This window comes from Zerene cesonia, chromosome 8, assembly GCF_012273895.1.
Source record: "Zerene cesonia ecotype Mississippi chromosome 8, Zerene_cesonia_1.1, whole genome shotgun sequence".
NCBI lineage: Eukaryota > Metazoa > Arthropoda > Insecta > Lepidoptera > Pieridae > Zerene > Zerene cesonia.
Genome location: NC_052109.1, coordinates 1,438,971 through 1,458,097, shown reverse-complemented (window position 1 = coordinate 1,458,097; position 19,127 = coordinate 1,438,971). Strand labels below are relative to the sequence as shown.

The 19,127-nt window shown below is 35.0% G+C and overlaps 1 protein-coding gene across 1 annotated transcript in view; it reads right to left on the bottom strand.

The window, feature by feature from the left end:
• Positions 1-699: 699 nt before the first annotated feature.
• The window catches only part of LOC119828690 (protein turtle-like), a gene marked incomplete at its 3' end in the record, with an annotated part of 230,084 nt that continues 211,656 nt past the window's right edge, over positions 700-19,127 (bottom strand). Inside the window, exons 7-18 of the mRNA XM_038350930.1 lie at positions 18,808-18,918; positions 18,259-18,462; positions 16,798-16,949; positions 11,428-11,575; positions 11,080-11,210; positions 9,506-9,665; positions 8,740-8,843; positions 6,630-6,819; positions 5,591-5,724; positions 4,608-4,788; positions 2,602-2,843; positions 700-831 (exon numbers count right to left, since the gene is read on the bottom strand). Coding sequence (XP_038206858.1) covers positions 700-831; positions 2,602-2,843; positions 4,608-4,788; positions 5,591-5,724; positions 6,630-6,819; positions 8,740-8,843; positions 9,506-9,665; positions 11,080-11,210; positions 11,428-11,575; positions 16,798-16,949; positions 18,259-18,462; positions 18,808-18,918 — 1,889 coding nt within the window. The remainder of the gene's footprint in view (positions 832-2,601; positions 2,844-4,607; positions 4,789-5,590; positions 5,725-6,629; positions 6,820-8,739; positions 8,844-9,505; positions 9,666-11,079; positions 11,211-11,427; positions 11,576-16,797; positions 16,950-18,258; positions 18,463-18,807; positions 18,919-19,127) is intronic.

Sequence of the window (19,127 nt, the reverse complement as noted above, 5' to 3'; positions counted from 1 at the left end):
TCAAATAAAACAATATCATCTTATCAAGATTATTAACAACACACTTGCACAGTCCACCGAAACCGTTGCACTATTACAGTCCATTGCCCTATAGCTGCGTAGTCTGTCAGAGCGGCGTGTCGCGCGGCGTATGCGGCGTGTGCGGCGTGTGCGGCGCGTGCGGCGCGTGTTGTGTGAGCGCGTGTTGCGTGTGTTGCGTGTGTTGTGTGAGCGGGTGTTGCGCATGTTGCGCGTGTTGCGAGTGCCGGGGCAGCGGGGTGGGCAGCGCGCGCGGGAGGGTGCGCAGGTGGTGGAGCGGGATGCAGCGCTCGGCGGAGGAGCCGCGCGGGAGCGTGCACGAGCCGGAGCCGAAGCCCGCGGGCGGCGGGATGCCTTGTTGCGACTGGGGATGAGAAGTTGAAGAGATGGTAAAAGACGCTGTCTCATACTATCCATATATTTATTAGGATGTGATATTTAAATCCATAATATTTAAAAAATAGACAGTTAAAATATCATCTTACTTAAACTTACTATAAGAAGCTAAAAATATGAACATTTAGTCAATTTGTGTATTTAATTAATATCATAAGAACTGATTTATGTACACATTTAAATTAAAGAAATCATACAACATTATTTGTCACTGTCCCAAAATACATGTTATCTCACCGAGGCATCGACGGCGTGCGCGGAGGCGGGCGGCGGCGCGGGCGCGGGCGCGTGCGCGGGCGCGGTGCGCAGCGCGCAGTAGGCGGGCAGCGCGCGCACACCGGCCACGCTGCCGCGCGATGCGCGCGCGCCCGGCGGCGGCGAGATCGTCGACACCTGCTGCTGCCGGTAGTACTCCAGCTGGTGGCGCGACATGGCATTCACTTTATGTTTATTTATTTATTCACCCGCGTACAAGAGTAATAAATCTTGTACTTTTAAATCTAAGTTTATATTCCGTAACTCACTATAAGTTCTAAAAACCAGCATTTTTGGCAAACTTTTGTAATTATAATTAGTGTGCGAACTGGTCCATGTTGATTGTTCCGCACCATTTACCAAAAATGGTATTAAATCGAAAGAAATTATTTATAATAGAATACAAAACGCGACCTTACACCTGGTGCTTAAAAGCTAGAAAGCTCATCTGTATATAAACAGAAAAAGTAATGCGGGTAACTTTGGCGCAGGATATTATCACGTAGATTTTATGGAATGCTCATATGAGTAAATATTATATATTAATAACCTGCACTGAGATCGCTTCGAAGACACATACAAAACAGCTCATTAGTATTCTAATTTGGATAGCATAATATATTTGTAACTGTTCAATTCACAGACATTAAGCCCTGATCCGATCTTGTAGTAAACAGGGTTGGAACGTTCTAGACTAGATAGAGCTTACATATCCTAGCATTGAATAGATAAGTCTAGTCTAAGTCCCGCACTTCTGGGAACGGCACACTATTAACTAGGTATACCCCATGAGGAATAAATAATATGTCGGATGAAAATCGAAAGGGAATGCATAATAAACATATAAAGACTGCAATAGATGCATATTGAGTTCGAATTGAAGAAATTACATATATATGCAATCTTGAGAATACTACATATGCACAATACATGTCAGCAATTATGCCTATCCAAGTACTAAGAGAGCATAATATTCACTCGGACCTATGAAATTCTAACTTGTATTGTTCTAGATTTTCGAAGGATTAACTAGTTACATCTAAGCAATAGAGGTAGTACAGATAATTTACTCAAACCTTGAATAGTTCTAAATTCTATTGTTCTGGGAAGAGGATTTAATAGTTATATCTAAGAAACAGCGGTGCTGTATTAACCTCATCTTGTGTAAAGTAATGAACTAGTGACATCCTAGGAATAGATTCGATTATTCATTCACTTCAATGAATACTAACTACAATATAATTGTTCCTGATATATAATTTGTCACTTACATCTGCGGATTTGTAGCCAAGCTAGTTTTGTATAAATTCATTCTGGCTGTACAAGAATCAGGAGGAAATGAGCTCACCTAAAAGCGTAATTACAGTAGGTACGATTGAAATCATAGCAATTAAGCTTGGCTACAATATTCCATATTAAAAGTTTCAGCGGGAACCACTTTTTAAATGAGACACATAAATTTCAAAACCTAACACCCTAACTTAGGACCATACGAACCAAGCTCAAAAACAGATGTTCAGTATCAATGAGTACTGGTCTACAACATGTTTTTATCTGTATCAGGTTCAGTCACTAGCGTAGAATCAGTTATTACGACAACGAACAACTTTTATTACAGTGATATCAACGGGTAGACACCGGTACGGGTAGGTCGAGTCACCCAACACCCACTTCAAAATATTTCATATCACACAACAACAATTTATTGACAAAACAAACATCTAGATATTGTTGACGTCAGTGGGTTTGAAATCAAACTAGCCAATGTACGTTTCACATCAGAGCAACACCTGGTCTTTCATGGTCTTCTCTTCCATCTTGCACAACACATATTCTTCTACAAGCGCTCCCTATCACCCGGTACAACACCCACGTACAACCGCTCCAGGTGTCCACCTGGTGCACAGCCCAAGCAGCTGTTACCACACCCACCTGCAAGTGGTCCGTATCCGCGGGTATGATGTCAGGGTTGCGGTCGTCCGTCTCGCTGTCGTCCTTGTCGCGCAGCTTGTCGGGCGAGGCGGGCGCGAGCGGCGCGGGCGCGCGCGGCTTGCGCTGGCCGCAGCGGAGCCGCGTGCCCACCGCCAGCGCCACCAGCAGCACCACCAGCGCGCCGCCGCCGCCCACCGCGGCCGACATCGCGCCCGACAGCTGGAACGCGGTGCGCGGCAGGTCTGCGCGAACATACGAATGACACGATTGAAGAATAACAAATTGTTTACGAACATACTTTGTTTAATTTTTTAATGTTTCTAATTTCGTGCTAAATAATTCTTATCTGCAGAGGTTATCATCATCTAACCTCTAGTGTCCAACATCTTACTACTGCTCACATTGCGCAGGACGTTTGCAACGTGGTGCGCTAGCACAGCAGCAGTATAAATGATTTTGAGTGCATTTACGTTGTACTCCCATATATATAAAAGTAACGTTATGAGAAATCCATACGAACAGTGTTATTTGCTTAGAAATGAATTTAATTTTTTTTTATTTAACTTTATGCATCATCTTTATAGTTTCAATTGTCGTCGTGGACTTTGTACACTTATTCTGATGCTAAAATTACTCAACACTGCATAAATTTCGATGTCATTGTGCAAAATAATATATTTCGCCAAGTTTGATATTACATCGTAAAAACGAAACTCTTGGCAACAGTCATAGGAATTCAGTCAACATTTTAGAAGCGAAATATTTTGCGTAGTATTGTGGTAGCTCGAATAATAACTTAAGAGCGAGATAGTTTTGTTCTAATGTTGGAAACATTGTTTATATTTGCATTAACTAGAAAATAATTAAATATAAATGGAAAATGAATGAATTATTTTTAATTAAGTTCCCCAGTTATGAGTCTTATATTTAATAAGTAATAAATAATTCCAAAATCTAAGCTTTTATCGTTGATGCCCCTGGAATATAATAAAATATTAAAATACGCTGGTGTTTATACAAATATTTCCGCAAGACACATCGGGAGTCCACAACAATAAATCACTTTCATACCCAAGCTCTTGTCATGCACGTACAATGTATCTTATTACTTTGTGTCCAACATTATAACAAAATTATTTGTTGTGTGCAATATCAGGTTACGTTGAGTACTTTACTTAAGCTCTCGTTAGGCAAGTTGTGTCAAACACATTCCAGTAGACTAGTACTAGTCTGTAGTATGCTATGAATATTTTTTTTTAATGTATGTGGTCACATAAACCGCTTATATGGGGGCACGGCAGTTCCCTCTGCCAAGTCGAGCAAATAAAACAGCGGCACGGCAATACCATACTATTCTAATTTATTATAATATATATGTATTATTTGTATTTACATTGCGTTGTATTTACATCATATGAAGGCTGATTTGATTCATTTATTCAAAACGTAAAAGGTAACCTAACAATTTATAAATCTATAAACTATCTAAATAATAAACAATCATAATAACCAATAATGAAATAGTAAACAATACATAAATCTATAAACTATAAATTTTTATTAGCTAATCATTAAGTTGTCATCTATTTAGCTTACCACTTCCTATAGTGATATAGATTAAGAAAAGTCCCATAGCAGGAAATAAATAAATAAATAACTTCGTCTCATACGAATCTTACACCATTTTATTACCGTAAATACCATACTTCTACCGAAGAACTGCGTTGCGAGACTTGGTTATATTGCAAGTATTGTTATATGGGATTAAATATAGATTTAGTTATTAGTATTTCTTCCCCAAGTTTTTAATAGCTTGTGTGTTATACAACCGGTAGAAAAAAAATATATAAAGAGGAATTATTTTTGCATCTGTACCTACCTGTATTTGAAAGATTTTTACGCAAAAGCTGTGAAAAGTTCACCATTAATAAGTTGCATTTTCACTAAGCGACATAAGCTATGTAAGTACCAGCTGGACCGCTAGTAATAAGGTCAGTGTGTCGTACCCAAGCTCTTGTCGTGCACGTGGTGCTTCTCGGGCGGGCGCAGCGTGGCGGCGCGCAGCGGCACGGGCTCGGCGCGCCCCTTCGCGTTGAAGGCGAGCACGGCCGCCGCGTACGTGCGCCCCGCCGCCAGCCCCGCCGCCGTGAACCGCGGCACCGCGCTCGACACGTTCGCCACCAGCTCCTGCGGTGCGCGCTGTTAGTGTGTGTGAACCTAGTTGTCTTTACTAACTAAGCCCCGTTAGTGTGTGTGAACCTAGTTGTTGGTGTGTTTAAATGTATTTATGTATGTGTGCAAGATCTCAGTCCTGTTACTGTGAACCGCGGCACCGCGCTCGACACGTTCGCCACCAGCTCCTGCGGTGCGCGCTGTTAGTGTGTGTGAACCTAGTTGTTGGTGTCATTAATTGTATTTATGTAAGATCTCAGAGCCCTCTGCGAGTTCACGCGATGTAAGTGTGTGTGAACCTAGTTGTTGTTGTCTTTACTAATTGCATTTATGTATTTGTGTCAGATTTCAGCCCCGTTACTGTGAACTGCGGCACTGCGCTCGACAAGTTCGCGACTAACGCCCGCCGGTGTCATGTGCTATTAGAGTGTGTGATGCATCCTGGTTGTTCATTAATAACTAATTTCTGTGTACAAAGTAGGAATAGTGTCGGACCGTGGTAGGAGGTTGTCTTTTGTATTGTAGGTATATTTATGCATCTGTGCAAGTTCCCAGCCCGGCCACCGGGAAGCGCACTAACTTTTCTATCAGCTATAACGAAGTATTATCCTGGGTAGAATGAGAGTCGTGAAAGTTTGGGATGGTTTTGTTGCCTGGAGTTTAAATATATTTGTAGTATATTATATTGATACCAATATCGTAAATCTAGAATATAAGTATATCAAAAAATCTCACGTAAAAACAGATTAATTTTCAATCGAATACAAATTCACTAATGTCACGTAAATTAATAATATTAAAAGTTAGCATTGATTACTTGTGTTACAATTTCTCGAACTTCCAGAAGAAAAGACTGCGGCATGCCTCCGTTGAACCCTTCCGAGCATCGAACTCCGAACGATGTTAGCGAAGCGTTCACCACCGTGCAGTTGTGGACCTGGTCAGGGCGACCTGAATCCAAAAAAAAAATCTAAATACTAATTCATACTTCCACTGAACTTATGGGTTCTATTCTCTATCTAGTTTGCTATGGTAAAATAATACCATTTTTTATATCATTTTTTGTTCGTTAATCTTCTTTCTAACTTATCAAATTACCTTGCGACAGAATTGCGATTAAGTATGAAAATGTTTGAGTTGCAATAACATAAATTGATTTGATAAAAATTAACGCGTAATAAACCACGAGAGGAAAATGGATCATCGAAAGAAGCGAATTCATAGTCTAAATAAATATCACGCATATAAGTATAAGTTTTACCATGTTTTAGAAGGAATTTTATTCGATCCCAGGGGAAAATTATAAGGATTCGGGATAAAAAGTAACAGGATATAAGGAAACCAGGAAACGTTCCATGTGTCAAATTTCAAATCCCATTCTGTAGACGTGATTTAAAAACAACTTTCTGATATGTATTCTTGCGTAAGCATTTGGTATTTATTTACGTTTTTAAAAAATGGAGTGATATATTATTAATTCTTTATACGTACTACATTGATATCAACGGCATATAAAATTCAATAGTACGGTTTCGTAGGTAAAGTTAGTAATACAACTTAGCAATGAAGTGTGCTACAGAGCTATGTAGTACATTGGCAGTAGCCACTTCATGCTGTACAATGAGGTAAGTTACAGATACACCAGTAGTGAGGTAAGTTACACACTACCAGTGATGTAAAGTGAGCTATCAACATACACTCTGAAGTTAGCAACTCAATGCAGTAATCTATCAACATACATTATGTAGTTAGCCACCCAATGAAGCTACCAACAAACCCTCTGAAGCTAGCCACCCAATCAACCTAGTCTAAAGTTACTCAACTGAGCAAACTCAGCAGCCCATCACCCAACTCACCAGCAGCTATAATGTGGTAGACGCAGGGCACGCGCTGGTCGCCGATGCGGTTGCGCGCGAAGCACAGCAGCGTGCCGTAGTCCATCTCGGTGTGCGGCGTGTACGTGACCGTGGAGCTCGTGCCCGACCGCGATATGTACGTGTCGCTCACTTCGTTGCTGTTCGCCGTGTTGTTGAACGTCCAACGGAACTGTTGGAGATAGTTCTAGTTAATTGTGTGTGGAACACTGGATTTGTTGGTGGTGGACATTTTGTTTTCGAGGCATGAAAAATAAGATCGCTCATTGATAGTTAAATAAGCTCATATAGGACTATATAAGTGCATAATGCGTATGTAGTGAATATAGATAAGATAAACTACACTCCAAAAGAAACAATAATTTGACTAAACTTTATTGAGTTGTTATGTGTTGGGTCTAATCTAAAGCAAGTGTGATCGCTACCCATAAAGACTCACACAAATATAAAATAACTTAAGAAGTTTAAGTATTCCCTATGTTTTCTTAAACAGATTAGAATTATAAAAAAGCAATCGTTTGTACAACTATAAGAAAAAGCAATTGGATCAAGATTTTTATTAAATCAATTTTGATTGAAATTTAATGCAGAAAACAACGCCGTAGGAAAACGAATACTGATTTATTTTGTTTTAAACTATCTTATCTATTGACAACTCGTAATTCATTAAAGTTTGATGCAAGAAAAGCGACCCAGAGTTCAAATTAAAAGTACAAAGTACTCATCTATACTTATCCGTTTTAATTAGTGACATTATGCAGCGTTTTTAAATTAGAGACTGCGTATTTGGAATATTATAAGAAATACAGAAATCAGAAATCTTATTTCTTATTTTCGCAAACAATTAACAGAATCACACTCAAAGCAACACTATCAATAAAACACACGACTCTAGATATATTGACGTGAAACAGACGAAAGTAGCAAAACTTCCCGTAATCGTATCAACGAATGTTGTCCACAACACTAAGCAGTTCTTTACCAACTCATTAATTACTTTCCAACTCGCAACTTGGCTTAGTGTGTTTGCACACGAGTCGAATTGTACGTGGCACGTACGCTACTCTGCTAATTAACGATAATTCGAATTTGCAACATGTTACATTGCTTCTAATGTTCTGGAGTTATGGAGCGTGCTAATTGATATAATTCAATGTGAAGGATGCATTTTTAAGCCATTGAACAATTGTCGATATCACCTATCTGTACTATATCGATTCACCTATTGTCGAAATTAGTTTTTTCTGCTTCTTGAACGGTTATTTAAAGTTGTAACATTCTACATTGCTTCTATTCTAGAGTTATAATGTGGGAAACATATGAGTTTCAATGTTAGTAATGCATTTTAATAAAGCTGTACATTTGTTTGTTTTTATTTATGTTTTCTATTTTTTTAAAGATTGTAATTATTAGCTACGTGTGTTATTAAGTACATATAGTATAGGGCGTATGAATTAATTTTGTTTGATGGTTATTTATGCATTAACAAACTAATGAACGCTTTCTTAGTAATGAAACCTTTTTATAGTATTTGTTCAAGAAGTCAGTATTAAGTACTCGAAGGAAGGTATTAAAATTTGCTTGATTAAAAAAAATGCGATAGTAGGTTTCAGCAGAAATGTGAAAAATACATTGTATATACATCGGTATACTAGTTAGCGTTAATAAGAAGCCTTTCGTAGCGCTTCGTAGCAACCGTAGCAGAACATGTATACGATTCTAATAGCTGCGGTCGAGGAATTATTATTAACAAGGATAGTGAGTCTTCTATTTCAAAATATTGGAAAACTAAAATAAAACATGAAACTCACTCAAATATCTAATAAAACTATAAACGGTCTACGGAATATAATATTAACAGTCATCATTTTAATCTTTTTCCTTCTTATCCTAAATCCTTTGACTGTATTGATATTTTTGTAGGAAATCTATCTTATTAGATAAGAATTGTTCTTTTTACTTTCTTTGGTTATTATATATATCATCCAAATTGGTTCAGTGATAAGCGTGAAGAAAAGTCTTATTGACAAACAGACGGACAGATAAATTTATTTATAATATTAAGAGGGATTTACAGTAATAAGTAACTCACAGTAACGAGTGGCGGGTTAGCGTCCACGTGGCAAGTGATATGGGCGCGCTCCTGCTTGGCGACGCCGTGCACGCGCTGCTGCGCGCTGCGGCACGTCGGCGCGTCTGCAACATTCGCTCTTATTTGTATCGAGATACGGTTGGTTATTGTGTGTTTAGCTAATTTCTATATGCGATTTGTTATGCTTAATGGTAAATGCATGAAATTAAAAGTCAAGATAAGAGGTATTATGGTTGACTTGATCTGCGACTTGTCAAATAGTGCGTGAATTTACTTTATTATCTTGAGAAAACCATAATAATAATGTATACATGTATACATATTTATCATTCATAGCATGATAGGAATATTATAAACGAAATAATGAAATGACAATGATTTCATTTGTTACATTTTCCAATCACACTTAGATCATAGATGTATATCGGTTGAAGTGATTGAATATTAAAAGGAAAATGGACAATTCGAATGTTAACAATGATGATTATAATTTATAGCGATGATTATGTGTTATTTCCTCAATGAATGTTATTTCCTAAATGACGTCGAGTTTGTAAGACAATTAATTGCTTACATTACTCGGAATAATCAGCGGTGTTGCGCCTAACAACGATGGTGGTGGTGACGATGCCTATACCAATGGTAATGAAGACAATGGTGAAGATGATGTTGGTGATGGGTGTGAAGTTAATATTTATAATTTTGATAATATAGGTGATGTTGAAGAAGTTTATGTTAATTTTAATTGTGATGACGGTAAACTTACAAAGCACATCGAGCATAAAGGGCCGGCTCTCGCCGTCGCCCTCCGCGTTGAACCCCACGCAGGTGTAGTTGCCGGCGGTGCTGCGCCCGACGCCCTGCAGCACCAGCGACTGGTTGCTGATGATGATGCCTTGACCGACGTTGTGACTTAGCATTTTCGCCTAAAGTCACATAACAAAAAATTTAAAAAATGATATCATGAAGGGGATACATTTGAGTGATATACATTTATAATTAATAGACTCAAAAGCTACTAAACTACTATTACTACTATTCAGGAAATATAGGGTATACTTTTCCTGGTCACTCAGATGGCATTAAATCAATCATTCTACATATTAATAATACTTTGAAGTTACCTCTACGTTATCAATGCACTGTGCATTGATATACAGTTCTAAAGTTTTGCTAGCAATTTTTTATGAATATTTAAATGAAGAAAGTTTAGGTAGTAAGTACATTTAATAAATTCTACGGTACTACAACATGGTATATAATCTACAATGTAAAACTACACAGAGTATATCTGAGTCTGAGACGATGCGAAAACTTCGAAAAGTGTCATACGAAGTGTCGAGACATGACACCTGCGTCCGTATGCTTTGTGTCGCGACACATGATATTTTGTATGAGCTTTAAACTATTCCATGCTATTTTATAAGTAAATCAAACATTTATGTCTTTTAAAAATAAATGCTATATGTGTTATGGAATCTTATTCTCAAAACATGTAATTGTATCTATTTTGTTATAGCTGCTAATTTTTTTTTACATTTAGAACCAAAGATTTCTGTTGAAGATGTTCGATTTCCTCATAACTTAAGTAGACCATTTTGATTTTGCATAAATAAAACGTGGGTCTTTGTTATATAACGTATGTTATAAAAAAAACATTTTTGTGAGAGTCTTACAAAATGTGAAATAGGAGGATTCTTCTAATAAGCTTTAACAAAATCTACATACTTTATCCATACTTTTATAATAATATTAATTTTACGTTAGTTTTTATGATGCTATTTAAACCCATTTATTATTAATTGTGACGCATCTCCTATTAGTTAATTAAAATACCAAAACAGCAATATTGTACAATTTAACCATTTCAACTGCCATTACATGAAAACATTAGGTTTAAATAAAGAAAATGTCGACCGTTTCAACAATTCAAAAGTAATATTATGCGAATTGCCATGCGTTTGTTTATCCATCAAAAATCAAAAGCATTTATACAGCATTTAATTATCAGCAATAATTTACATTAGAATCTGAATATGATGACGGTAGGGCCAAATATTTACATAATAAGAACCATTTAAATAGCCAATTTATTTGCAAAATCAAATATTTATGAGAACTCGAGTATTATCAAAGCGTGGAATTAATTTGACAATGTTTTATTAATACGGATATCGAATTTGGCGTTTGTTTGCACTCGCTTTTTTGTTTAGGAATTTTATCGTTTTATGTTTTATAAATGGAATTTTATCTTGGTGTTATAAATATGAAACGGGATGTGACCTAGATGGGATTAAACACTGGGAATAGCGGGAAATATAAGGTTCAGTTCCAACTTACGTTATGCCGCCACTCGACTTTGTAGACGTAGGGATGTGCCTTAATTATACAATCGAAGTATACATCCGTTCCTTCTCGAATGTTCTTAGGATCTAGATTGGTTCCTAATCGGACCACTGTTTCTGGAACGTCTGTGGAAGATATTTTTTAAGTCAATTTACTCGACTACATGGAATTTAAACTTTCGATATTGTGTGTAGTTCTAAGGAAAGTGAATCTAAGAGCATGTAAAGAAATAAATAGAATGCGAATCTAAGTGCGAAGAAATAGAAAACTTTAACATATTCATGAGCTATTCACTATTCATTTATAAACGTCATCTATCGCATAATCACATGTTCCTCATACACTGTATATCCAAAATCCAGTCATCCTCCAGTGGTGGTGTGGACGGCATCTGCGGGTTGGACGCGCGGCACGCCAGCTTGGCGCCCGCGTCCGCTTTGGTCAGCTGCAGCGAGACCGTTGACGTGGTCGTGTTACCGTCTGTTGATAACTGCGTAGACAAACATTGCTAAGTAGCATTCATTTATTCTATTTAGTCTATTTTCTAATGGTAATAGTAATAAGTTTCATAATCATTAAAATAAGTCTGTATATTAATGAAACCATTCGTATTTAATATTATTTTCAGAAATTTTTTAAATATATCTATGTTGGATATGTCAATAATTCTAATGATACTTGCAACGTTAATTAACAATGTTCACAACCTAATCATCGCGATTAGAACTGCGAAAATAAACCCTGAATATTTGTCTGCCTCCTCTTCACACCTAAACCTCTGGTCGACTGGTCCAATAACTCATAGCTTCTATTTGCGACAAACAGAGAGATTTACTTTCGCATTTATTATATTAATAGGGAATGAAGGTAGTTTTATGCTATAATAATCGTTTTAATATTTTAATCATACGCAATATTACAATTCATAATCGTGATTAAATATTAAAAGTAACATAGTCAAAAAGAGAACCCCTTCTTTTATTATTGACGCGTTATATAGTACAAATTCCATGTGAATACAACCAGACATGAACATGATCAAAAGATATAAATTTGTATTTAATTATAATTAATATTAATAACAGGCATCTACCGAACAGCTTCGTTTAAATTAATCGCTTTGAGAATTTCATTATGTCCAATATTGTCTTACACGTGTTACATGTTTTACTAATAATTAGACAATATAATAATAATATGTAATCAAATATTACACGAAATGATCAACGTAGTCTTGGTGATGAAAATATTTCACGGCGATATGTTAATCGCTTTATATTTAACAAAATCTTTATGCCCTATACGTTTTTATTAACAAATGTTTATATCTAAAATATTAGTTATACTTCAAAAGGAAGTGTTATTTGTCTTCCACGCTAAATCTGGAATTCAATCACAACCAAAATCCAAAGAATGAAAACAATAATAATAGTTAAAAAAAACTAAAAAACACGCTTTAACAAAAATCATATTTTGCAAATTGAAAAATGGAATAATTTTATCAAATTAGTGTATTGTCATCGGTCCTCAATAAATCTACAAAGTTTGAACGAAATCTGGACGTTTAAAGTGGGTCAAAATCGCGCCCAAAGAAGTCGGTTACAAACAAACATACAGGTGAAGCTAATAAAAAGCGTGTAAAAAGAATCACGTCAACCGGTAACCCATTTAATCCGAATTGGTTAAGTTTTTATGCGTGAAAAAGAGACAGACAGACAGAGTTTGCACTTTCGCACGTTAAAGTACTAAATGAAAAAACTAACAGATAACTAAATGTCACAACAAACATGCTCTTCAGCTTTATATTGCCTATTAGTATAGATTAAAATTAATTTATACCAGTGAGAAAACTTTGTTAGAAAATCCAATCTAATAGTATCGTGTTAAAACTATGCATATATGAGATTCTCTTGCGAAAGTACTTACATATAATTTATATATTTGTGTATAAATATATATATTTGAGTTTTTTACATGAACACGACACGTAACAACAAAGCCTATTTTATTATTATCCGAATATTTAGTGATTGATAAAACTTCAGTTTTCAGTCACTTTATTAAAAAAAAAAACCTTGCCTTATCTGGTTTAAATTACTCACATTTTCCTCGCTAATTAGACTTTTAATATGGTCTCTTTTCGAAAAAATAAAAAAAATTAATACCTCATGTATTAACGTATAATTTATCGACGATATTGATGGAATAATACATAGATACTAGAAAATACGATCTTCTTGAAAATAAATTTGAAGAGAGTTTACTTGAAAAACTAATTAATTCGATCTAATCCTTATCGATTTAAGATAATCTTCTGCCTATTTATTTTAATGAATTCCATTGAAGGTGGTTTTAAGCCCTATAATCCTTAATACTGTTTGGTACGAACTAGGAACGTATAAACTATTAAACAAATATATAAATTGAACTATCAAAGTTTAGTATGAAATCTAATTACATCCATCTATAAAATACGGAATGTCTGTTTGTAATATTGAAATAACCGTTTTAACTACATGTATATGAATATAATATGTGTAGGATATTAATTACGCCAAGATTTTTTTCAATTTTGTCTGTCTGTTTTATTACTAATATCTGTGTGTGTTCCGGGCAATCTCTGGAATGGCTGAATCAATTTCGACGGGACTTTCATTGGTAGATAGCTGCTATAATAAGGAATAACGTAGGTAATTTTTTGTAATATTCCCATAGGAATTTAAAGGCATCGTTTAGGCAGGTGAAATTGGGACGGGATTGGCGGGACGTAGCTAATCTCTGAGTATTAATTGATGTGACATACATATTAGCAAGAATAATCCTGTTATGTGACGTTTTAATACCGAGATTTATGTACAAAGAAATTATCAAACAATAAATATAATAATATAGTATTCCTTTGATATTTTATATTTGATTATGTATTATATTCAAAACAACAGAGTATTGGTTTTCTTAAGAACCTTATTCTTGTTGTTGCCAGATTGAAAAAAAATACCTCAAACGTTCATATCCATTTTTAATATTAATTGTTCTTAGAAATCAGTGTTTTGGTCTTCTAATATTAAGTTAGTAGATATTATTTTCGCTTGATGCTATTTTAAGAAAAATAAAATAAAAACTTAAGACACAGTCAAACTTAGGGCCAAATAATTTTCATTTATTTCAAACAATTTAAACGATCTTATGTAAGTTGAATACATATAGTATATACTGATACAGAAGAATTTTGTTTGACGAGATCCTACTAATATTATAAACGGGAAAGTATGGATGTTTGTTACTCTTTCACACAAAAACTACTTAACCGGTTGCAATGAAATTTGGTACGTAGATAGCTGGACAACTGGAATAATACAAAGACATTTTATCCCGATATTCCTACGGTATACAGACTTACGCGGGTGAAACCGCGGGGCGCAGCTAGTAGTTCATAACCATTCGTGCTGGAGAAAGAAACAATATCTTATACATTTGGTGTTATTAGAAATAGAACCACTGTCTCAGCCAGTAGTATATTTTCAGAATAATAAATGTTAATGTTTACTTATATATGATCCTTCGAGTGAATGTTTTTGTTGATTCATTTCATCTTAAAAAGGAATGCCTATAAATACTCCGGATACAATACTCCACAACCACGTATTTATAATGGAAGAATTTTATGAGTGGTGAGAAAACTATGCTACCTGTCTAATCTTTTATATTTTATAATCTATTGCATAATGCAATTAAAACTTATGATCATTTCATGCTCTTATTGTAACTGAAAACACGTATCTTATTTATATTTATACAAAATAACTTTTCCACGTATATACGTAATGTACATACTTACTGTATCGCTTGTTTCATAAATACAATTTAAGAAACTCAAAGAGTCACTCATTATTAGATCCAAGCAAATTCCATCGAACAGAAGAATGTCAACGAAGTATTCCCGCGATTCCTACATTATCACAAGCATCAGATAAAACTTGAAAGAAGCCAGACTCTTGCCAGGGTCCCTTACGAGCAATCTGAGCGTGCCCCAGGCGCAAAATGTCCCATTCAATCTACATTTATTACTTTTACGTGCCCCTATTTTAGTGATGTTGTTCCTTATGGTAATAAAGATTACTGGCCCATAAATTTCGCGGACGAAAATTAGCTTTGTAAAGATCGGTTTATGTACTCAGGATGTCCGGTAATGGAAGTGCAGAATTAATTTAATTTCCAGTTCAGGGACAAGCGTTCGGCGGGAAAGAACCACCGGGATACATAGTGCTCAGTATATACAATACATTTTATGAATCACAAGTACTTGATTCATAATTCATAGTTTTTTAAGGATATCATACTATACAAAGTAACATGTAAAAGTATACATAGAAACATTTCATCTAGTTCGATTATATCATGAAAATACATATACAATTGAGCAGTTATTTGGATTTGATGTAATTCATCTTTAAAGAGGATAAGTGTGGTAATTAATAATAATCTACGCTAGTAATATAAGGCTTTGTTTATTTATTTAAACGTGCTAATCTCGGAAACAACTTTGGGTACGTACGTGATTTCAGAATGGTTTTTTTGTATAAAACGAGTGCAGCCATACACAAGGTCCATTATACATAATTAAATTATTAAGTAACAGCAGAAAACAATACTAGGTGGTTGAATGAGACTCAAGTAAAACATGTGATACAACATTGTGATAGACCGCTCTCATAGTGACAGCACTGTTATCTCAAAAACGAGTTGATAACAAAAGCATTGTTCAAGTCGAGAAAACGTTATTTGTGCGAGCTGTAAAACATATTAAGAATATCCGATACATTAGGAATTTAACATATTTTTGATGTGATCTCAAATCAGTTACATAACCGAAACATAACCTGATTTCACAGCTCATTATCCATAATCTTCAGGGTCGGTGTTGACAGGACTAAAGATTGATTAATTTAATCAAAGATAAAGCATGTATTTCGCAATGATTAATTGAATTTGTTTTGCCTAAACGGGGAAAATATCGGAGATTGCAATGAAGATTATTTTTCTATTACTTTTGTTTTTGCCTTATATTAAATACCGCTCGCTTATAATATATTGTTTCGTTTATAAGCATCTTATCTTTTGATGTATTTTGGTTTTCTCGGAGACAAAAATAATAACGAAACTTGTAAGTTAAATTTTAATACGATGTACAAACTTTATTATTTTTCTGTATAGAACAAGAGTTTTGGTTATGACATCTATTTGTGAAAATGTATATTTTTTAGAATTAAACGCGTTCTAACGGATTGTAAAGGCGATTTACTTTGTATTTATATGCACTTACAACGACTCATTCACAAATGATTACTTAAGCCTTTTATTATTATAAATTAAATTTTAACAATTTTTTGCATTAAAGTCAATTTTAATACATTGTATGGTTTTTAGTAAGCCTTTTGTTTGTTTATGATTTCTTTTAGTTTATGTTTATTTACTTCAAAAAAGTGCACATTATAACGGCCGACAATTAACAATTAATAAATTATTTCCAAATTATTATTACACATGTTGAGATAAAAAGCCAACTAAATTATATACACAGCATAATTCATTATCATATAATACAGTGCAATAAATTGAATTAAATATATATAACACAAATTCATAGTCTAAAAATTATTAAAATGAAGTCCAATGAAGACCTCTATTATTACGGTTTAATCGCAAACTCACCGTCTCCTTAGCGTTGTTGATCCGGTGTCCGTTCTTCCACCACGTGATGGAGGCGGGTGGGCGCGAGCCGGCACTCTGGCAGAGCAGGTTGTAGCGGCGCCGCGCGGACAGCGGCTGGTTCGAGCCGAGGATGTGCACCGTGAGCGGGGGGACTGGGGACGATTGTGCATTTTGTAGAAGAGAATAGTGTACTTAATGAGGATAGGAGTTCTTGCTGTACCTTTTCATTTTTTTTTTTTGCAGGCTATTGACTGTTCAAAGAGAGGCAATTAGGAAATACTACGGCTTAGCACTGTGAATAAGGGAATAAGGAATATAATCTTAGGTAAATTATCGAGTATTAAAGGAATGTCTGACAGTTTACGCGAAGACAAATCAGTTAATAATATTTGTTATTTAAATACACATATTATGAACAAATAATAGATACTTTGAAGTATACAAAGAATAAGATAGAACAAATCTTGTATATTGACAACCCTGATTTCTAATGTTGATCAGTCAAAAGCAATAACGAACCATAACTAATTTTATTTTTTACTAGACCACATACCGTACTTATAATAATATACACGAGAGCAACTGAAGGCATCAACGTAAAAACATCTTGAAAAATATTCATGCATGCAGAAAATAAGAAGCTATATTCCTTAACTTCCCACGACGAGACGTTAGCAAAGCGAAAACATTTTAGCATCACGGCATTTAGGTCAAAATTGTCGAAAGATTTTAAAGAACTCTGCGAGTGCTTCTGGCACATAGTTAAGACTGGAGAGTTGCTTGAAATCCCACCGACAAAGAATCTCTTTGACGTACGCTTAACATATAACGTCGGGCTGGAACGTGCGGTCGTAGGTCAGGACGGGGAAAAGTTTCTACTGGTCTCGGTCAGTGCAATATGTCAGCGAGCAAAGAAAAAACTGTTTATGAAAGTTGAAGCTGTTTCTTGCACCTTCCAAATTTTCGAACTTTAAGTTGTAAAAAAATCATGCAAGAAATATTTGAAAATCATTGATAGGTAAACGACATTAAAGTGTCTCTTATTTTATGACGATAAAATATACCAATGGCTATACGCATTTTATGAGTTACATATAAAATAAAGTTATACGGCAATCTTTATTCACAATAAAAAATCATTTTAATGCTGCGTAGAGGCTCGTTTTATAAAACAATTTATAATTTGTGGGCAAAGGTTAACCCTTACGTATATTATGAAAGTTATTTAATTATAAGTATTTTATTTATTTTCAAATAACAATTTACATGAAACTACATTACGAATTACAGTTTCGATAACTGTCACTGAACAAGTTAAAAATACCTGTAAAATACAACAATTTCAGTAATTTACCTTATCACGAAATAATTCCGACTGCGCATTTTTAACGAATCCACCTTTATTGAATTAACACCATAGATATACCATAATACCATATTACGAACGCAACAAATACTTACAATTCATATCCAAAGTGAGGGTAGTTTCAATGGGATGCGCACGCACATGGTTTGACGCGCGACACGTCAGTGTAGCGCGGACGTCCGTGCGGGTAAGAGGTCCCACGCGCAGTACGCCGCGTACTGCACCGCCAGGTAGAACTGTTACCGGTGTATCCATTTCCACTTCATCTCTGTACCATTTCACCCATGGTCGAGGTCGGCCTGGAATAATGCCGTAAATATTGGTAAACTTTCAAAAATAATTAATAAATTTATGAAACTCAAACTGTTGACGAATAGTCATTTTTAGAAAAATGCCACCGATTCGGAATTAATAAAATACAAGCATTGACGTAATTTAGTAATTAGGCTTAATATAAGTAGGTTATAACACTTGGGCTTTATTTTAATGTTTTAATCATTTTGCAAATTCGATAAATAGCAGACAATGTTTATCGATAATTATCAACGTTATTTAAATTATATCGGACACTGTTTCTTAGATAAAATAAAATATTTTTTTCTCAATTAAACATCAATCGTGTAAGATAAAGTTGAACCATTTACCTCCGGAGACATCGCATTTCAGAGTGAAAGAATCCCCTTCGATATAAGGTCCCACTATCGCCTGCTTTGTGTCACCCAAATCGTCTGTAATAACCATCTTGTTTGGTGGTACTGAAACGATAAATAAAATAAACATATAAATATAAATATAAATTCAATTATAACAGAAATTCAATATAAACTAATATTTTTATTGAAAATTCAAATAATCAATGAGTTTTAAATTAGGTATACATTACAATCTACTAAATATGTTAGTAAATTCCAATATGCAGTAATTTAATAAGAAATGAGTGAAGTGGTTAAATAAAATGATTATT